General features: G+C 42.4%; 1 protein-coding gene across 2 annotated transcripts in view; it reads right to left on the reverse strand.

The window, feature by feature from the left end:
- Nucleotides 1–22824, reverse strand: part of clec16a (C-type lectin domain containing 16A) — a 35401-nt gene that overhangs the window by 9290 nt on the left and 3287 nt on the right. The window contains exons 3-18 of one of the 2 annotated variants that reach the window (XM_080488680.1): nucleotides 22559–22692; nucleotides 21637–21785; nucleotides 20075–20180; nucleotides 16756–16879; nucleotides 16288–16462; nucleotides 15177–15227; nucleotides 14521–14637; nucleotides 9299–9629; nucleotides 7982–8093; nucleotides 7794–7894; nucleotides 4994–5113; nucleotides 4675–4784; nucleotides 3194–3238; nucleotides 2081–2131; nucleotides 1817–1945; nucleotides 1346–1466 (exon numbers count right to left, since the gene is read on the reverse strand). In XM_080488680.1, the coding sequence (XP_080344806.1) occupies nucleotides 1346–1466; nucleotides 1817–1945; nucleotides 2081–2131; nucleotides 3194–3238; nucleotides 4675–4784; nucleotides 4994–5113; nucleotides 7794–7894; nucleotides 7982–8093; nucleotides 9299–9629; nucleotides 14521–14637; nucleotides 15177–15227; nucleotides 16288–16462; nucleotides 16756–16879; nucleotides 20075–20180; nucleotides 21637–21785; nucleotides 22559–22692 (1976 nt within the window). Of the gene's footprint in view, nucleotides 1–1345; nucleotides 1467–1816; nucleotides 1946–2080; nucleotides 2132–3193; nucleotides 3239–4674; nucleotides 4785–4993; nucleotides 5114–7793; nucleotides 7895–7981; nucleotides 8094–9298; nucleotides 9630–14520; nucleotides 14638–15176; nucleotides 15228–16287; nucleotides 16463–16755; nucleotides 16880–20074; nucleotides 20181–21636; nucleotides 21786–22558; nucleotides 22693–22824 lie in introns of those variants that run through there. The other variant, XM_080488679.1, reaches the window with a different exon arrangement.

Raw genomic sequence — 22824 nt, forward strand, 5'->3', positions numbered from 1 at the left:
ATAATGGAAAATCTCAGTTTTTCATGGCTGTTGAAACTGGGACAAAACTTTTGGTTCGGTGTGTGGCTGTAAGAAAAAATTAAGCAAAAGTTGTCATCCTGTGTACAGGTCACGCAACCCTCGCCACCAGTGTTTCTAAAATATCCATCAAGTCTTATCTTTACATGTTTCACAAACTTTATTCCGAGAGACTTTTTTGGGGAGGGGGGAGTATGTGAATGATGGTTTTCTGCTTGGACACGATCCAAAGATAATGACTTTGAGTAATAACTTCCACACTGTCTGAGTAAGACTGAATCATTTTCTGAAGAAAATATTTGTAAAATAATAGCCCTGCAAGTGACCAGTTATTTACTTTAACCTATTTTCCCTTTACTGTTCTCTATTCCCATGCTCTTACAGTTTTTCTCCATCTTTATAAAACAACAATCTAGTATCATGTTCAGGCAAGTCAGATCTGAAAATGCAATTTTTTTTATTTATTTATGTGGTTTATGCAAATAGCTTTAATATCCAATCACAAGTTTACTTAGTTTAGTTGGTACACTTGGGTCTAATTTGAATGAAGCCTTGGCTTTCTTTCCTTCGCAGCTCTTTTCAGATGCTTTTTTTTTTTCATGAAACACCCGTGGTCAAAGTGTTGGTGGAAAGTTGAAATGCACTCGACTTTTAGCGATCTATAAAGTGGAGTGTGGTGAAAATGAGACAGCAGAGCAGAGCAGAGCCCCCCCCCCCATCTACTCTCAAAACATTTATGCAATACATCAAGCCACTGAACATTCATGCAGATGGCGACAGAATAGGTTGTACACACTGAGTGCACGGTGTATGATGCGTCATCGGTCATGGTCACAACTGCTCAGTCGTATTTCTGATTCATAGAAAAGCTAACCACATGCAACTTTCCACAACACCGTCTACATAGCCTGGCATAGTGGGAGATGACTGTAAAGGCGTCTGTGTGTGACCTTGTTTGCGTCTACATCCTCTGGGGTGTCCACTTTGCTCAGTTCACTTAGCATGTCTGCTTGTGCTCGCGTGTTATGTTTAAAGGGTCCTCGTGTCTGTGATGTGTTGTTTGTCATAGTTGTGGAATGAAAGAAGCTCTTTCTGCAGAAACCTTGGCTGTGTTTGCTTATGTTTCGTCCTTGTCTTGTAATTAGTAAATTATCGGTTTTCCTTTCATTGGTTTCCTGAGGTTACGCCGTAACTGCAATAATTAAACTTAATTTAGTTATTCAGGTTGCACTTTCTCAGGCCTGAAGTTTGACTCACCCGCAAGTGGAAGTGGTTGAACAGTAGACCGTGTGTAGTGTGTGTGTGTGTGTGTGTGTGTGTCTCTTACTGAGGTCCAAGACATCATCTGTCTTAATAAGGTCTTCAGGTCTGGTCAGAGGGAGCTGAGTCTCGGGTTCTCCTTGAAGCTGGAGCGATAAGGAGCGCAGCATGAAGAACACTCGGATAGCCTGTAGGTAGAAACAAAGATCCCACATAAACATACAGAGAAACAATGTGTGAAAACGCAGACTCCGTTATAAATCCAAACGTGTGACAGGGCTACAAATAGTCCTTGAACAAAAAAATAAAATAAAAAAATGCAAGAGTTTCAGAAGTCAGAAGTCGTAATTAGGCTAAAACCTTTTTTGTTCTTTCGCCTATGTGTTTCCTTTGCAGCAAACTTGCTATTTTATGACACAGCGTGCAAAATTATGGAAAAAAAGGTACGGTTATGAAGAGTGTGACAGTTTCATTGGAAACTAATAGCATGCCAGACAATACTGCTGAATATAGACTGAGAATGAGCGAGTGGACACACCCTTCGCGTCTTCTCCACATCCCCGCACGGCAGTCTCTTGACAAAGTCGATGCCGGTCAGAGGGGTCCCGGTGGGCGGCAGCAGTATCGAGGCATCCATCATCAGATATTCCACATTCAGTGGTTTACTCTGCAAAACACAAACAAATGAAGAAGTGCTGAAAAAGCCCCACAGCATACGAAACCCTGTACACATGAGCAGCAATATGTCATCCACAGAAAAAGAACAAATAGAAAGTCATTTAAAAATAAAATGATGACCAACCGTCATGCTCCTGTATTCATCTTCAAACATGTCCAGAAAGATTTCCTCGCCCTGTGATTGAAGCAATACTGGAAGTCAGTTCATATCAACAGGGAGAATAAAAAAAAAAAAAGAGAATACCAAAAAAGACAGGATACTTCTAAAAGGGAAGCATGATGTTCTTTTGCAGTTTATTGTCTTTCATTTCATACAAACAGTAAAAGCAAATGAAAACATGCTCATTTCTTTTTTTTCCATCTGACTGAATCTTTGATGAGCTTTAACACCTGCTGATAAATTAGTCATAAAGAGGATTTTCCACATGAAACACATGACAATTACTTTTTTATAATAACCTGTTTATTAACACTAGTCTACAGGAAGTACACAAAGTCTAGTACTTCCACAAGTTCACACACTTGGGTCAGACGGTCGTATGCAACAGAACAGAACATTCTGTTCGGTGTGTGGTTAACTGAAAGCAACAGTCACTTGTAGTAGCTTTCTGTTTTGGAATACATCAAGTACAAACAAAAAAAAACACACCTCCCTCCATTAATAGCATATTTGTATTCCTATATTCTAGTATTCCCTTTATTTTATCATCGTCAGTCAAGAAGAAACTAAAGGAGATGGTGTCGTTACTCACCCTATAAAGGGTTAAAATACACATTCACATAGTGTCAAGTTTAAAAAGCCAATCATTCAAAGATTGGATGACAAACCAGCTTCAAAAAATTCAGATGCACCCCTCCTGAACAGTCATTATGCAGAGTAAATGCTGAACACTCAAGTGTGTAAACAGGTAAGATAACTCGGATTAGAGTCAAGTATTCGTCTCTTGTTGATGAAGTGAACTTATGATCAGCCGTAAAGATGCAAAAGCAGATACAGTGAAAGAACAGCACAACTGCAACTGATCCCAAAACTGAAATCCAGTGACACTCAAAATGAAACTGAAAGCTTCGACTGCACACATTGGATTCTGTGGATCTTCAGGAACGGTGCAGAAACTCTTTCAGTTTTGTCTTAAGTACTTTCAGAGAAACGGCCTCAATTATCGTCAAGCCCTTTGGCCCGAGTTAAGTTCACCGATCTAATCTCTTGTCATGTAAAACAAGACTGAACACTTACTTTGTAGAACCTCCGTAGTAAATGTAGGCTTTCTTCTCTGGCACCCTGCGATCACAAACAGGACAATATGAGACTCCGAAGCATCATTCAGTTGACACACACTGAAAGTTTAAGGATTTGAAGGATTTTTTTTTCTAACAATGAACATGAAAGAAATACAGCGCAGGCTCAAAAATGTTGATATTCTTACTGCAGTAGGAAAGTTTTGCAAGTTTTTGTTGTTGTTTGCGGTTCTGTTACTCCGATTGCAGAAACTTGATGTATACTATGTACAGGTTTAGGCAAAATACGTTTAACTTCCGCCTAAACCCTTTGGTCTTCCTCTGTTTGTTTTTTTCTTTGTTCTCGCATTTTTTGTTTTTGCATTTTGTATTTGGTTGACCGAATAAACTATTGCTACTACAAAAGAATGAGGCGACTTTGACAAAGCAAAACTCCATAATTTTGCAATGCAGTTTCTTAGGAATCGGACCCTGGGTACTGGAAAGTTCTGCAATCTCACTCAGCAACACTTGACACCATAGGTTTAGATTTTAAGAGGAAAAACTGCACCTGCATTCACTGAAAATAATTTCTGAGACGCGATGGGGTGTGTCAACCGTCTAGTTCATTGAAAACTTCAACAAAGTCTGAAGCGACTGTTCTGTTGTCACACCCGCCTTATGTAATGCGCTTGTAAGAGAACGATTAGTGAAGGATCATTAATCGCAAACTTTCATCGTCTGTGAAATAAAAACAACTTTACATACTGCTTGAGGTTATAATTAAAAAAAAATTGTGTGAAGTGTTGCTTGAGAACAGTTAATGAAGGACACATTGTTTTATAATTACTGATGATTAACACAATCAACAATATTATCTATATGCCACTGGAGGGAGGACAGGAGCTCAGGAAGGGAGGGGGAACCTGATCGTCCAACAATCATTAACTACAAGTTAGAGGATAAGATACTTACCGATAATCTTACAAAGTTAGTAAAATAAATAATAGTAAACAGAGCAGATAGTAGGAAATCATTTCAGGAGAAAACCCCTGTGTGATACAATTATAAAGAGAGCTGAACAGAGTAAAAAGAAAGAAAAAAAAAGAGGCACAGTTTCAATACAAGCATGCGTCACAAAGAATGACAGCGGCTGTTTGAATTTCTTCTGACACATGGTGAGAAGGAGAAGGTGGTTGGGGTGAAATGCCTTGAGCAAAGACCACAAAATAACTTCCCAGAACTAAAAGGAAAACACAAATGTTGGGCAAAGAGAAAAGAATAACAGATCGAGAGTCAAGAGGTGAGAATGAGGAAAGAGTACAAGGGTGCGAGGACTATGGAGATCTGTCAAAACATATTGGGTCATAACTATAAATTAATACTTCCTTGGTAACCCGGGAACATTGGATTCCGAGCAAGAGAGGACATTACAGGGAAATATATGCTGACATGTATCTATGTATGCGTGAGAGCAGTGTTTATGTTTAGTGTCCCTACCTCCAGGCATGCGAGATGAACATCTTTGATGATGCAGTGGCTCCCTGACAGCACCGACTGCTTTAACAAAAGGCAGCTCAGCTCAAGGGTGGCAAGGCGCACTCTTCCATCTACAAACACAACAAAAGAAAAAGTACGACTATATCAGACATCTAAAGAATCCAGGTGTCAGAGAACATAAAATAACACAAAACAATTCAATTGTACGTTGAAAGTATTTCTATGTATAATCAAATATAATTGTGATGACAACTCTGGGTGTTCAAAAACTGTAAAGACTCCACGTTACAGATAATCCTGCGTCCGTGCGTTGCGTTACCTGGCAGTGCCGCCTGGTTCATTACCCGGATTAGTCTTTCTACAAGCACGAGGCTGTAGGAGCACCTCTCCTGGTCTGGAACCGGCAACTGCAGGCGCTCCAGAAGGTCACAGTTTATGCCTGTTAATAAATGGGACAAATAAAAACAAACGCTGTGGCCTATTGAAAATAAATTAGAAATAAATGATGGTAATTCTGCATAAGCAGCAGGTTGCACTCTATATTTAACAGAAGCATCATGTGAGGGAATTTGTTGAAAAGCTGTAACAGTAATGAAAACTAGAACAATTGCAAAGTCATCTACACCAAATGTCAAACCCTGCTGATTGTTGTGGCTGTAGAAGTGTTTATCATTTTGGGTTCTAACTAGATTTCCCCGAGTGCATGGCTATGATAACATAATAAGAAAGAGATTGTTTTTCATAGACGGAGACAGCTGCAGTCTGGGTGTGATGGTTTGTACAGACGCCAAGGCATTTACTAGCTCCTCTTGCTGCATCTATGTATAAACTACCGGAGTCTCAGAGGAAATATAAGGTCACCAGCAGAGGAGCTCAGCGACCTCTGACGTCTCCACTGAGATACTGACTTCTTTCAACAGAGTGAGAACTATCGGATCCATATCGAAACAATCTCTTTAAATCATGTTTTTCGTTAATGATCCTAATGTTGCTGGATGTGTGCGTTGCCTTTGTGCTGTGCTGACAGATCCAACACCTTCACCTCACACATCGTGCGTTGCCATTTTTTTCTCCTGAATGCCTTTGGAATCGTCAGATTTCAATGTTTCCTAAACAGGTTTAATGCTGTTATTACCGAGCTTTTGTTTTGCTTTCCGACAAATCCCCTGCCCTATTACAACAAAGAAGCTGAAAACAACCACAATACTTTTGCACAGGTGAACCGTCCATTATTGGCTAATTCAGGTACATTTGGAGGTACTATGGGAATAAACAAGGTTGAATTTTGAAATCAAAGGGCCATTTTAGTAGGTTTATTTTGACAATTTTCTGTATAAAACAATATTAATGCCTGCAGTAGCTTGAGCTGTTTTTGGGGGCGTAATTAATACATCACTTACTCAGACCAATAAAAGTTGCTACGGCAAAGACAGAGTTTAGTACTTCAAAATTAGAGGTGGATGTTTGTAAAGCAACCACATGGAAGTTTCGGCTTTGTTTTGGAAGTGCCCAGCACCTCCCGCTGGGGTCCCGCCCCGGCCGGGGTGAGTGCGGCTGGGATGCGGGGGGCGCGCTCCCTCGGGCATGGCGCTCGTGGGGGGGCTGGGGCGCGGTGCTCCTTCTCCATTTGCTGTTGGATTAGTGGAGGTTGGGACACCGCGGTGGCCGGGTGGGGGCCCGGCCGGCGGCCTGGGGGGGCGAAAGTCATCACTCCCCCACCGTCCCGAGTGTGTGTGTGTGTGTGTGTGTGTGTGTGTGCGTCTGCATCTGCGTCAGGGGTGGGTGTCTGTGGGGGGTGGGTCAGGGGTTGGGTATTTCAATTAAAACCGGGGGGGAGGGTCATGGGGCGGGTGGGATATGAGGCTCCTGGGGGTGTAGAGTTGACTGTCCTCCGACCGGGGCCTGCGCCGGCCTTCGCTTTCCTGGGTCTGGGGGCGGGGCTGGTCCGGGGCGCGGCGGCTGGGGCCGTCTCTGCCTTGCCGGGTTGGGGGGGGGGCGGTGGGTGGGCCTGTTCCCGGGGGTGCGGCGGGACTCGCCGCCGGGGTTGGGGGGGCTCTCGACCCGCTCGGCCCGGGGGCCCTGCTCCGGCCTTTTCTCGGCTTGGCGGCTTGGGTCGGGGCCTGGGGCCCTGTGCCCTTTATCCTTCTCTTGTGGGCCCCTCTTGCCTGGGGGGGATTCCTCTCTGCATTCTCCGTCGGGTGCTTTTTGGGCGGGGACGTGGCTCTCTGGGGTGGTTCGCTGGGGTCCCCCCGGGCCTGGGGGGCTTCCGTCTGCCGGAGTGGCGGTGTCCGGGCCCGATGGCCTCGGACCCTGGGGTCTTGCCACGGGTCCCCCCACAGCAGTTCCGGTCCCACCCAGTGGACAAACCCCGCACACACACACACACACACACACACACACACACACACACACACACACACACACACACACACACACACACACACACACACACACACACACACACACACACACACACACACACACACACACACACACACACACACACACACACACACACACACACACACACACACACACACACACACACACACACACACTTCCACTCCTCACGAAAGGTGCTTCTGAAGTTGCTTGTTCTCTATCATCATTTGCTCAAACTTTGGAGGTCATGTTCCTCTTTTGTTGTCGCCTCTTTGTTAATTCATGTTCCTGCTTCACGTTGCTGTCTAGATAGAGCTGCTCAGGCTGGTTTAATCCAAAAACAGTTGGAAAATATTTGGATCAGTGTGATAACTGCAAATAATATCTGTAGCACAACAAGGATATTGTATGTTATCCCCCTACCCCCTCCCCCCTCCTCCCTCCTCCCTCGACCGTTTTCTCTCTTTTCTCTTCTCTCTCTCTTTGAGCGTTCCCCCCCGGTCGTGTACGGCAGCCATGCCATCTTCTGACGGAGAAGGCAACAGGAGGAGACTCCAGGTCTCTCCCTGTTGCAAGACCAAAATCTGTTCTGACTCCGAAGGCTCTCAATCACATCATATTGTTGGCCCAAGCTGCCGAACAGGACAAGGGCAAAAAAAAAGAAAAGAAAAAAAAAAGAAAAAAAAAAAAAAAGGAAGTGCTGTGGCTTACACCGTTAAATAAAGAGCAAGGCTCACCTTTACTGTGCGAGACAGCATAAAGCAGACAGAGGACAAACAAGGCATGGTAGTCGTCATCCGCGCAGTCGAGGGCACTGTACACCATGTCTAAAAACGGTCTGCAGCGGGAGAACAGCACACATCATCAGTCCAGTCAAACTTTTCAGAACAGGTTTTCAGCTTCTCTGTGCTCTGCGAGCTTCTACCTGCTCCTCTGTGTGTGTGTGCGAGTAGCTGCAGCCGTCTTCTCCTCATCGGTGATGTTCTGCTCGGTCAACTCTGACACTTTGCACTTCTCCATCACCACCATTTCTATTTCTGTGAATAAGGAAAACGCCCAAAGAAACACACACTTTGTACTTGGACATATGTCAAAAAACCTCAACACGTAAGCCACCCGAAATACACTTCAATTCACATCACACATCACAGCTATTACCAGAAACATGACTCTGGTGACTGCGAGTGTAAAGTCTGATGCATTTTTATTAAGTTAAAGAGATGTAAAGTAAAATGAAGGCGCCAACTATTACATATCAATTATTCGGTAAAATACTGAGGACACAAGAGGTAAAATGTACTAACTGAGAACAAGTTATCAAATTTTGAAAAATAATGTACCAATAAGGTACACAGTGCCACCGAAATCATCACCTATTATATATATATATTTGATCTCAAGTTGTGTTCTCATCTCAAATTGAAATGTGTGCAACTCTCCAAAAACTCTGCAAACAGGTTCTATCATCTCAAAGTTAAGAAACGGGTCATTTCATATTATTGCATGGGTGAAATGGTCACATCGTAATATGCTTATTACTACCAAACACACATGCACACACAGAGCAGGAGTGAGAGACAGGCGGAGAGGTGAGGAGCACAGGATGGATGGTGTGTCACTGTGGAAATGGGACAGTGGGCTGTAATGGGGATTGTGTTGTACGTGCGATAGGTGGTAGCCATGGTAATCATGGGGAAATCAAAAAGGCGCCCAACATGGATTCCAGTAGAAAGAGGGAGGCCTCATTGAGAAAATGCTACAGTGCGCAACATGGATTTTATAAACTTGGGTTGGACCTATATGTTGCTGACCTCTGAAACAAATGTGAAGTGTGACATATATTAGTCTTCATGAACCTCACAATTTTTTTTTTTAACAATTTCTGCCTGAGATAGCCTACATGACATGAAGCTGCCTTAACTCTACTACTCATTTTATACCAATTGTGTTTTAAAGATTTTTTTTAAAAGACTTGAACGACACCGTCGTTCAGTACGTTAGGAATTATTTGTAGAAGCGGGGTAATAGTGTAAAGATTTCATTTCTTAAAAAGATCAGAACTGTTAAAGAGATTGCCATTAATAAAAATGAAGCCACAAAGTATTTATTCATGAGTTCTCTCTCTTTTCTGGTGAGACATGAGGGCCGCTGCTGGGATGGCTACAGGATAACCAAATCTTAGTGATGAGAGTAAAAGAAACACAAACAGAGTCCTGTTGTGTCCAACGAGACACGCACTCACCTTCCGCTGTCTCCCCACTTGCTCTGCTTCCCTTAGAACTCCCACCTCCTCCTCCTCCTATTCCCTCTGTACCTTTTCCCTTCTCCCTCTCTCGACATCCCTCCCTCTCTCCTCTGCTGCTGTCATCGTCCCAGCCCTCCTCAAGTCCTCCTCCTCCTCCTCCACTGCTGCTGCTCCCTGTTCCAGCTCTTTCCTCATCCTCCTCCTCGCCCAGGTTCTTGTAGTTCGGCCTCTTCTGCGTTCTCTTGCGGCCGCGGTGGCGGGACAGCTCCAGGGAGCGCTCCAGAGACTCGGGGGGCTTGATGAAGCGACGCACACCTCCGGCACTGGCCTGGTTACAAGACAAGAGTGGACAGAATCACAACTGTGAGAACTGCGTAAGCACAGACGAGTGACAATAATCATCAAGCTGAATCCACATTATGTTTTGATCCTTTTTTTTGTGTGACTATAAAAACCTATGTGAACCTATTATTTGTATGAAAAAGGGCGAACATTAGCACTGTATGTCTGTATCTTCAGTGGTTTCAGAGTTGTAACAAATTAAAGGACCTCCCAGTATGTGCAGGCTTTACAAACAAAAAGAAAAACTACTACTTCAGACTACTTTCTATTACTGCAACACTGCTATTATGTGAAAGCAAACATGCACGTTTACTATCACCTTCTCTAGTGGACCCGAGTCTTCCAGTAAATGCTTCATGCATTATCATGATCACATCCCGTAAAAGGAAAAAAAAAAAAAAAGGCACACACCACTTCCTCCTTAATAAGCAAACGTAATCAGTGCAGGTAAAGAAATGACCACACTCGCCACTTCCGGGAGGTCATACGGAAAGTAGCAGAAACCCTGGTGTGCATATTAGGTCTTCAAGCTTACACTACAAAGATAAACACCACCTCACAGGAAACAGCTGTTCAATACGGCATGGTAAAACCGAGTAATCCTGACAATGCTGCTAGTTTTATTAAATTGCTCATGCATTGCGTTGGATAAGGAAGTATCGAAATGACTGTGCTATTAATGCAATGCAGCATGTGAAAATGTCTGGGCGAGCTGTATATCGACCTTTATATTATGAGAGACAGCTGTGTAGAAAGTAACAGGGGAAAAAAAAAAATCCAGGGATTTCCTAATTTGATGATTTCTATTTTCAGTATATAATGAAGTTGTGTTGCACAACATTACAAAAGAAAAAAAAAATCAAGATCAAATGTTGTGTTTAGGCCAGTGTGGAGATGATTCCAAAAACAATCTGGTTAATTCAATCGGTTAACTGTGTTCACAACTAAGCTCAGGATGGATGGTAATGTCCTGGGGAAACATCGTATTTCTGGCTATACAAACGAAGCACAAAGTAAACTGCGATTAAACTGTAAAGAGTAAAGTGATCGCCAGACAGTGAAATTAAGTTTTGATGTGACTATTGAAGTGTTTTATGAAACAAAGACATATTGAGGTCCGTTGTACAGAGAAAAAACCCAATGCGAGTTCCTTTCTTGCAAAAGCTACCGAAGAAAACTTTGTATTGCAACTTCAGACGAGGCGGCAGTTTCATGTCAGTCATTTTACTGACAACCAACCAAAGCAATCGCACGTGAAACAAACACACACACACACACACACACACACACACACACACACACACACACACACACACACACACACACACACACACACACACACACACACACACACACACACACACACACACACACACACACACACACACACACACACACACACACACACACACACACACACACACACACACACACACACACACACACACACACACACACACACAGTACAGACTGCAAAGCCCATCAACCGCATTCAAATGTGCAGCCAGAGCAGCCCCAGTTGTAGTTTCTCAGCATCTAACAGCTTTCTGGAAGGAAGTGTATGAATCACAGCCAAAGGTTGTATATATTAGCTCTGTGTTGTTTTTCCGTTGCTGCTCACAGGTGGTCTTAGAATAAGTATGTACATCATGCACTACAACATTCACGCCGTTTGGTTTTAGAAGACTGTTTGTGTGTGTGTGTATGACAGTGTGTACGTAGCCAGACTTAAAACCACAAGTGTGTGTGTGTGTGTGTGTGTGTGTGTGTGTGTGAGACTTGTGAGTTGACTATGTTCTGGTAAACCGCTCGCAGCCTCAGCCAGTGCTGAGAAATAGATGGAGGACAGGGGGAGCATGCACGACACTTCAAGATTATTGTCATGTGTATAAGTGAAGACATGTTTCCCTGCACAGTGAAGTTCTTCCTCTGCTGCCCACAGAGAATGTCAACATTAAAATAGTAGATACACAAAGAGTAAAAGAACAGTGCGAAAGAAAAAAGAGGCAACATACAATGTGTAAACAAAGTACTGCAAAACTATGTTAGAAAGAGTTTATGTACAAATAAAACACAGGAGTAATTAGAGTAGCAAGAATTTGTGGAATTGGCTCTGTGTAGTGTTTTTTATATGCGAGGTAGAGTGTGACTATGTCAACAACTCAGGATTCCGATGACAGTGCGGAAGGAGTTTTTCAATCTGGCAGTCCTGCATTTCACACACTGTACCGCTGGCCTGACGGCAGACGTGTGAACGGATCATGCTGGGGTGCGTGGGGTACTTGAGGATGGAGGTAGCTCTGCTGTGCACTATGCAGTGGTATATGCTCTGCAGGCAGGGCAGTGGAGTCCTAGTAGTTCTTTTAGCAGCCTTTACCACTCTTGGGGTTTTCTGTCCATGGCAGTAGTGCTGCCATACCACACGGTGATGCAGCTGGTCAGGATGATGAATGTTGAGTGTCCAGGTGTCGTCCGTAATGTGCACACCCAAGTACCTGAAGCTGCTCACATTCTCCACCTCAAGCTCGCAGATGAACAGTGACTGATGAGGTTTCCTCTCCTTCCTCATGTCCTCTATGATCTCCTTGGTCTTGTCCGTGTTGAGGATGAGGTTGTTGTCCCCACACCAGGACACTAGAGTGGCCACCTCACTCCGGTAAGCTACTTTGTCGCCGTCAGAAACCCGTCGTATCACTAATGACGTCCGCAAACTTCAGGATAATGTCGTCCTTGTGGGAAGTGACAGTCGTGGGTGAACACTGTGTACAGGATGACGAGGACACATTCATGTGGGGTGCCAGTGTTTGTGATCATGCTGGCTGAAGGTCTGCTGCCAGTACAGAGAGACTGGGGCGCAGGCCGAGTGTGGACAGTTTGTGGCGGAAGACCGTGTTGAAGTTGGAGCTGTAGTCGATAAAAAGACTTGAGGGAAAGACTGAGGATGGCTGTGAGAACATCAGCCAGAGCCCGCCCAGGGGTGTTGTCTGGCCCTGCTGCTTTTCGGAGGGGTTGAACCAATTATAGTAGGGGCCCATTAATTGTCATAATGCTTCTCTGAACCTCTTTCACTAAACCTAAGCAGAACCGAAACCAAGCTGAAACCGTAGCTATAAAATCATGCTATGCCATTTAAAAACTGTACCGGTCAGACTCTGCAAGTATATTGAGATATCGGGCTTTTGACCCCACAAAGTGAGCAAAACAAGGACACCCGCACACAAATATGCTCCTCAGACGTACCGTTTATACTCATGCAAGACACACTGCAGCTTTTGAAAAAAGAGCACCATCTGCAGATAAGAGATACATATTTAAATGATTTCAACGAACACTGAAACAGCTGCATGCATGTGTCAACAGATAAAAACTGACATCACGTATCTAACTGGTGCACTTGCAAGTAAACCCATCAACAGAAGCGAGAAAGAGAGAGAGAAAAAAAACATTTCTTCCAGGAAAGAGATCTGGGTTAGGTGAGCCAGTTCTGTCACTGTTCCATCATGTGACCCAATTTCCTGCCACATCACAGACAAGCAGGAAGTACCCTCTGACCACCTGCACAGAAACAGAGCCCAAACTTTATCCGTCTGCTTTTCATCTGCCATCAATCAAGCAGTAACAGAACACTTCTGATGTGGTGGACGGTCATGTACCATGTATATTATCAATGCAATGGATCGTACATTACTGGAGGTTAAATGCAAATGACTGATCGCTGACTAATCAGTATTTTAGTGGCATTGCAATTTTATTTGACAGGCAAATATGGACATTTTGGATTCGAATGCCACTGCTCTTCAGTAAAAAATAAGCTGCCCTGTGCAAAACACAAGAGAAAAAGACGACCTACAACACAGACCCAAGAGATGAAAGAGCTTAGTTCAGGGGTTAAAGCACCCGTGATGCTACAGCCAATGATATAAAGATGATTTTATTTAATCTTACATGATAGGATTGCACTTTTTTGACTCTGAAGATGGATTCTCACTAACCTTTCAAATTCATCAAAATACCACCAAACTAAGCAACTCTTAATGAATGAAAAAATATAAAGACGTCATGCTTAAGTTTGGATCTGGCTCTTGTGGTAGACCAAGACTATTGAGACATCACGCCTCAAGTCACATTCACTGAAAAGGTAGGCTGTTTCTTACAACATAAGCAAGTCAGGTGAACGCGCACACACACAACATAGTGAATAACCGCAGGAGTTCTCAGAAACGCTCACTGCCTCAGCACGCCCACCTGGCTCCACAAAACAGATGGTCGAAAAATTCAGAAGCCGGGGAGGGGCCATGGGGGAAGAGAAAGTGAATCAAGGTAAAAGATAAAGAAGAAAGGAAAGGGGACTTAGGAAATGAGAGGTTAGGGGAATCGGATGGGGGAGACAAGGGGGGTTGAGAGGGAGAGATAGAAAGTGATACAAGAGGAGAGGGAAATTATATGAACACAGAGAGAAATGATCAGGGGTTGCTCAAAATAAAAAAAAAATAAAAAAAGAAAGCAGAAGATAGGGAGACACAGAAATAAGGAAGAGAGTGTTAAAAAAAATAGAACAAAGACAAAAAACTATGTTGGGTAATTTGAATGCTGCTACCTTGATGTGGGTGAATCATGGAGAAAACCATGACCCTGCGATCTCACTACCACCTACACGCACTTCTGGAACTGTGTGTGTGTGTGTGTGTGTGTGTGTGTGTGTTCATGTGGTTTTCTGCGTGGGAGTGCATTTCTTGTTTATGTGCAGTAGTCCATGTGTGTTTCTGAGTATGTATCCAGAGTCTTTCTTTTTAATTGCACTTTTATGATAGCGAGAAGTACCAAGCATGACAGCAGCACAAGTTTTCTTGTTAATTTGCGCTGGGTTTGCGTATTACCGTGTTCTTAAGGGTGTTGTGCAGGTCTGTTGGTGGGGTGAAGACAGACAGATCCCCATTGAAGATAACATCTGCGAGGGCATTGACCAGAGGCTGATAGTGGATGATCAGAAACACCTGGAAAAAAAATTGAAATTTGGTAATTAAGTCAAAATAAATTAATAAATACATTGTCTTTGTAATGTGTTGTGATCTTCACGAAATCTCTCCATAGATAACACATCATTCAACATCCCTAAAAGCCCAAAGCAGAGCATTATAATATATAACAGTTCATCTTCTGAGCATTGAATAAGAGACGAAATATATTCAGAGGGCAGACTACCAGTACATTTGTCAGATTAAAATGTAGACATGAATCACATCACCATGGCAAGCAAACATTTTTGTGGCTTTAAGTATAAAATAAATAACACACCGACTACAGGTGGAGGGAGCAGATTTTTTGCATGTTTGGCTGCTGGCTTCAAAACCACGTCATTTAATTGAATTGGTCATTATCGGCCTTCTGTAGAAATGTGTGAGGTGTGTTGAAGCTGGGAAATATCTGGGACATGTGAGAGAGTCATTCTCCACGTCAATGTCCTGAATGGCGAGAGGGTAAAGTGGGTACGGCGGAAAAATGACAGCGCTGTAGTGACGTGCATGATGCTTACTTGAGACAGCAGGTAGAGAGACACCTGAGGGTTGATCTTGCGCTCTTCGGACTACAAAGAAAATTGAAGAAAGTAAAAGGGCAAAATAAATTAAATACAACAGTGGAAGGCATTATTACATTACGCAGGATAGTGAAGGTACAAAAAACCTAAAGAGAAAGGTGTCAGATCTAAACAGATTTCAATGAAGAGGATCTTTTCAATGTGTAATGTATTGATTATTGCTATGAATTGTGTCCCAATATGCATGATCCCAGATGTGAGATTTTGTGTCTGGAGCTGCACTAAAGGAATAGTTGAATAAATCAGTTTAACACTATATCCCAGATTGAGTAACTTCAAAAAAAACAAAAAACGTGTTTCATTATGAAGCATCAGTGGTGAATTGGAAGTTTCAAGTCATGTTAGACTATAATTAACTGAAACCATTAGGCCGGTGTAATGTAAAAATAAGATATTTATACGATTAAAACACAGTTGAAAATTAGAATAACTGTAGTTGGTTTGTTTACTTCAGCAGTTGCTTCTCAGCTGACTCACAATGCCACCGTGTGGTGCAAACGTTCAAAAACAAAGAGGCTTAAACTTTTTGATTTCAGTTGATGCGCTAACACCGCATCCAAAAACTGTCTTGACGAGGACGCCAGGATTGTTGTTTTAGTATTCTGTTTATCTGAATCTTAAAATGATCCTTAAGATCGTATGTGGAGTATTGTGCAAAAGTGTTAAGACAGGTGGGGGTATCAGCATGCTTCCAAAAGCAGTATGATTATTCTAATTAATCAATCTTATTTATTGCTTATTCAATTTTTTTTATCCAATAAAGTGCAAACTGAGTAAACAGAAGATTTAACTCAATACCAGCCCTCTAACTTGTAAGTAAAGATCTGGTCAAAAGACTTGCTGGATAATATTATTTAGAAATGTTCACAAGCAAAGTAAATTCCTTTAGAATTTCTCTCTCATTGTGAAAACCCCACTAGTTCCTGTTTGCATTCTTTACTTGTGCATTTTTCAATATGGCCGGCTGCCACTGAAAGCTGCTCATCATTCTCTTGTTGAAAGAGTAGTGGATATTTATTGTAATCTTCAATACTTGTAAGTAACATACCGTTTCGGGACTAACCAAAGAGTAGACATAGAGGGGCAAGAAGAGGCGGTTGAGGAGGTGGTCGGTTAAAACATCATTGAGGAATTCACAGTTGATGATGAGGATGTCGTTCAGATAGTGGAGATGGTCAAGGTGCTCTGCCACCAGGTCACTTAACTTTCCTCTGTTCTTATGTCTGTGACACAAAAAAGTGAGGGAGAAAGCCATCTCGTATTCTGACTGGTCAAGTTGGGCAAAGGTGTAATCGAGTATGAAATGTTTTTTTTAAACCTTAAAACTAGGCTACTTGAGGAAAAACACAAACAATTTTCAAAGATATAAGAAAAACAAACCCAAATGCATTGTAGTGCACTGGACACAAACCATCATGCCAAACTACAGACGTGCCAAGATTGCCGTTACAAATCACGGACAAGCCCGCCCCCTGGAGGCTGCAGTGAGTATCACGTTAAGATAGACGGCACTTACTCCTCATCGGTCTGCACACATTTGTCCAGTTCAATGACGTGGCTGCCGATGAACCACACCAAGTTACTGAAATATGGCACGGCCGTCTTATCCCGGATGTAGTGCAGCATGTGCTGGTTGTCCACTGGAGAGAGTAGAGTCAAGAAGAGGAGCCATTACCGCCACAGCCTGAGGTGACAGACGTGCACGCACATACAGACACATTCACATTTACTCATATAGACACCCACTGTGTGAACCCAGTGAATTACCAGAATGTGACAGGTATATATGATTACAGAAACTTTCAAATCAAGAGGAAAATTAGGAGAAATAGCAAACCGCGTCAATATATAAGCACAAACCCAACTTTAAGTTGCAAGTTATAACCGATGTGAGTCCAATGTTTTCTGAATACATTCCAGAGACCCCAGATTAGGTCCAACTTTGTTACAGTCATAAAGAATGTGCGTTATCATAAACAAGCGAATACCGATCAAGTGAAAAGGTCAAATGAGTAAGAACGATTTGGCCCCACCAGTCCTGCGCAGCCCGCTTTTATTTTCTACCTGAGGAAAGCAACTCCAATCTAGCTGCTACTCTGAAAACACACTCCAATCTGAGGGAGCCATGTGTGATGAATATACATTATGGGTGATGTGTGTATAATGTAGATAAATGCTTACACTTAAAAAAAAAAAAGACATGATCAGAGACTTTAAGCATGACATTGTTATGGAATTTAAAAGCTATTATGTTAAGCGTTATAGTCTAAAAAGACCCGATGTTATCTTGTAAAGCTGGTTGCAAGCTGATATAATTGTAATTTACATTCCTTAGAATTAACAGCTCAAAAGAAATAATCAAACACCCGTTTCACAGTGTTGTTGTATTTTGCCATTTCAAGAAAAATCGGCACGTGGACAATAAAGGAAACTACTTTTTTCAAAAACTTAATTTTCTTTAAAATCGCAGTGACAAAACAAAATGTCCTCATGTTGTAGTCCACATGCAAACCAATGCAGATCATAATTTAAGGTTGCCAAGTCACATAGGTCAAAACTGAGATGAGTAAATCGCGAGGAGCCAAATTAAACAAATAAATTACAGAATGGACAGGGAGAGCGTGACAGACTTTCAAACCCATCAGAAAACATGACATCCAACACGTGGGGCTCAGCTGGAATTAAGTCTGCAGATAGATTTACCCCACAAAATCAAATTAGAACAGCATGCAGGTTCTTGTTTTGCTGCATGTGGCCGGGTGGATGATACAGAATGATTTACAAGTATGTAAATTACAAAAATACTCATCCACATACATTGATAACAAACACACCATCAGGAACAAGCAGGGCTGGGTAACAACATGTGATTGGCTTACTGTCGTTTCACACCTTAGGGATCAAAAATTAAAAACCTGATTGATAAAGCCATTTTGTCTTACAATTCTCATCAATGATGTCATCGGTAATGACAAAACGACACCAGGTAAACATGCTGCGAGGAATACCCAGCCCCAAGAAAAAGACTGAATGAATGGAACCAACTTACATGAAACTGGAGTTAGGCAGATGGGGCGCGTAGAGGGGGGGGAGGGAGAGGGGGAGAGAGACAAGGAGAGGAAGAGTAGGAGGAGTGGTTGTTGAAGAGGAGGGAGAGAGGGGGAGGGGGGGGGGAAACAGACACAGGGTTAATGTGAATAAAGGGGCGGCTGTGGAGGGGTGGAGGCTGAAAAGTACCCCGCAGGTATCTCATCATAAATAAACTTGCAAACAATGGCACACTTGGAAAAAGGAGTTTCCATGTTAGGAAAACGCGCTACGCTTAAAAACAGGATATTCCAGTGTAAACAAGTGAAAGGTAAAACATGTAACTTCATACACAGATAAAGAGTTTAATCTGATTTCCCTTTGTGAAAATAAAACGAAACCCTTTTCCAGGTTGTCACTTGTTGCAGTGCGTGCGGAAAGGAATCAGTAGGAAGCATCAAACAGCGGAAAGATTATGATGGAAGAAAGTTATGGTGGGGTCGTCATTTTATTACTGGAACCAACTCATTTACAAATTTATTTCAATTCACAAAAGTGGTACTCAAGAGTCTGAACAATAGCTTTCTGCACAAGTTAACATTACATTGTGCAAGGTGCCGGGTTATTCTTAAAGGCCAAAATAAAACGGTGAATAATCGACACTGAATTGATGCTTCCCCTTGCACTCATTCCTTACTGTTGCAAAGGCAATCAGCAAGGACACATTTCCCCCAAACCACAGGGTTATTCCGTTTGTGATTTTACTTAAAAAGTCATTTGTCAGTTAACTCTGAGGAGTTAAAGAGTCGGTATGTCATGGACAACGCAGGAAAGTCGAGATGGACGGCACAAGGTGCTCCATGCAGGATGAGACTGACGCGAATGAGGACGGGGGAGGAAGAACATTGTTGGCGTGTCGCAGAAAGTTAATACCACAGTATTGCTACAACATTCAAAGAGACGCTTCCGCCGAAATGATGAACCACGAAGGAGCCCGGAGAGACGGCAGAAGGAAGAAGCAGAAGCCGATAAGGCCTGATCTGGAGAGGAAACGATCGAAGGTGTGGTGTTGTTTGCACTTTGTCAAAATCTGAGCAGCACTGTGGCGCCACACAAGAAATTTATCGTGAACCACAGCTTCGAAGCGCCTGAATGCTTCTTGTGAGGTTCAACGATGGTTTTAGATGCAAACGTGGCTTTAGAGTGAGTTCCTTTACTGAACATTTGAGCCGAGGAGGTGATGCTGAACCTTAAAGTAAACTTACCTTCAACGGTATTCACATGCAACATTTACAATTTAGAAAAACTGCTATGAGTTACCTTGAAGGTGCCACTTCCAACTTTGGTTAGGAGCTCGAAAGAATTCATTTGTTCAGATTAAATAACAGTTGGATTGTTGTTTTCCGTTGCCAGGCGGCATTTAATCTGCTTTCAGATTCCTTCATATTCCTCAACTCACAGGTGTAAACACGTTTTATCATTTGGCTGCACCAATTTATATATAAGACCTCAAAAGCCGTATTGGCACAACATACATTAAAATAACTAATTTCGCCATGATAAGCCACAAATAGAAGCATCAAAGGCCAGTAGACTGAGCAGGTGAATTTGTTTCAGTGTTACCTGTTGGTCATGCTCATGCACCAGAAGCAGCAGGAGAGAAGAAGAGCACAAACAAAGGTGGTCGGCAGTCCCAGCACCCGCGAGTTTGTGTGCGTGTGTGTGTGTGTGTGTGAGCACCCGTGTGTGCGTGTCCGTGTGTGTGTGTGTACCGTTAGCGGGGGCGCGTGCATGTTCCTGGCACTCACCTTTGTAGACGTTGAGTGTGATGGTGCGGACTGCGATGCGGACCATGCTTTCAGGGTGGTTGAAAAACTTAATGGCCTCGGTGTACAGGGCAAAGTCATTAGTGTGCTGTGTGTGGGAGACAGAGAGGGGGCGCCGGTGAGCAAGGGCAATGCATTGCACCGCCGCGCTCAAGACCACAGAGAGAGAGATAAAGCACATTAAAAGTACTTTTAATGACACCTGTCAATAGTCAAACAGAGGTCATGTTGGGTTATTTGTTATGAGTTAAACTTATATTGTTTAACATTCGAAGCTTCATAAAGCAAATTTGATACTGCGCTGATTCCAGGACCTCATCAGGTTTGGCTTTGACTGTCAATACTCCTGTGTCATAACAAAGTGCACAGGACAAACTGAAGGATCTCCATCCTCCAGTCATCTCTCTCTGTACCAGTGCCTGCACCTCCATCCAAACATTTCTCAATCATTGTGACCTCTAGGCAATAACAAGGGTCGGAGTAATAAGAGTATTACCCAGAAGTCACAGCAAATGATCAAATCTAACCCTGACAACAAATCCAAAACAAGACCTTGAGCTCTGATTAAAAAGAAGGCATTGTGTAGATCTGAAAAAGGCATGACATGAATAATTTAACAAAATCAGCCTAAATGTGAATGACTACATCCAGTGATCACAATATTGTGCAACGAAAGGTTATGATGAAGTGACTGCTGCATTTCTGAATTCTCATCTGAATTATACCGACGCTGCACGTAATGAAGGAAGCCTCGTTTCATTCTCGTCACTAACTAAAAGCAGCTAAATCCATAACACCTAAATATATCGATAAAGGCTTTCAGATCTACACAATGGGTCGGGATTTGGCTTCAGGGGTAACGCTACCATCAACAGTACACCAATAACTTTCCCCAGTGCACACAGGCCAACGAAAAGGCTACAGATACCGCTGAAACATCAGAGGTTAACAGCGACACAGATTATTGAGGTAGTCGGAGTTCTTATGCATTAACATACATGATCACATTTATACACAAATCACAACAAAGAACATAAACTACTTCAAAAGGACGGACGAAGGCAGTCCTGTGGTGTCAGTGAAACTATGATTTAAGACCACTATTGGTCCTTATTTGAAATACATTGCCAAAAAAAAAAAAAAAAAAACACAAAAGAATTGCCCTTTGAGAACAACATAAGAATCTACACAGGAAGCTGACATTTTAACACAGGAAACATGCTGTAGATTAACAAACACAAGACACCAGATAAAGTGACAACTTTAGACTTACAAGTAACCGGCTGTATAGTTCTATGTTAATGAAACCAAAGTCAATTTAAACAGGCATTATTGAGGGCGACGACAAAATGAAATACTGTTCAGCGTTAGCAAAACATCGATATAATATTTTCTTTTTGTAACCTATACCATCACGCCAGTCATTCTCAGTTTCTCATCGCTCATTATCATTCACTCCCTCAGAGGCGTCGCCACAGAACGAAGAACCACCATCCTCAATACTCCGACCCCTCCGTTCATCCCTCATCCCTCGGTGGCCTCACCTCATTGTAGAAGAAGTGCACGGTGTGGTTGTTGAGTTTCAGCGACAGGGTCTTGAGGAAGGAGATGTAGTACGCCATGATCTCCTCGTCCGAGAAATCAAACTTGTGGACAATGATGGAGTTGACGTGGTTGTTTGACAGGAGATAATCTGGGATTAAAAGAAGATCAACTTGATGAACAACTGGATCAGACTTTTAAAAAATTAGATATACAATATAAGTGGCTTTTCTTATCTGCTGACAATGTTGTAATATAGCAGAAACGTGTTTAAGGACGGAAACACGCAAGTGTACTGTGGTCTCATGCGAAGATGGTCTTTCACAGCCAGGACGGTCTTCAGCAAATAAAAAGGAACGGTAATCGTTCTGTGTTGGCCTGTGAGTAAAGTGGCTGTTTTCTTTCCTTTTAACAAACCTGAACCCAAACAGTGCGCCACTATTTCTCAGATTTCTGCACATTGAACACTGAAAACACATTTTATACATAAGAGTTCAGTCACCTAGCAACAAGAAAATGAATTATTTCAGCAGCCTGCTGTACATTTTACATTTTCATCAGGAATTCAAGCGTGAGATAAAATGAATAACTAAACAAGGCTACATTCTAGTGATATTCAACGCAACAGGTTTGTCATAAATGCAACGGTTCCTCATCATTTAACATGTATATACCCATTAACTATTGAATGAAAAAAAAATAATACAAAATTATTATTGAATCGCATTTATAATAAAATGTTTCTTATATTTCTGCACCTTGCAATCCGAAAAAAAAAACTAAATCTAGAAAAACATACTAAAGAGAAGAAAGATTAGGACGCATGCTAAGTGCATCTCAAGAAGCAACAATCCCAACCCTTCACTGTCTTGTCAGAGGGGCAGTTCTACCTTCCCCAGAGAGGTTCTCATTGCAAATACTTACACAGGGAGGTCTCATGACTGATGTTTTCAAACAGTATGTTGAGGGTCTGGAGGAGCTGGACACACACGTATCGTCCCGACTTTTGACGCAAGATGTTCAAGAAGAAGGCAAACATGTTCTTCTCCAGGAAGAAGCTGATCACGCAAAGACAAAAAAAAAAAAAAAAAAAAAAAAGAGAGAAAGAAAGACATCAGATTATGACTTGAAGATCAAATATATTACAAAAACAAGAATGTTTCTCCTGGTTAGTAACCAAGATGCATCCC

The sequence above is a fragment of the Lipophrys pholis genome (genome assembly GCF_963383615.2).
Source record: "Lipophrys pholis genome assembly, chromosome: 19".
Lineage (NCBI taxonomy): Eukaryota > Metazoa > Chordata > Actinopteri > Blenniiformes > Blenniidae > Lipophrys > Lipophrys pholis.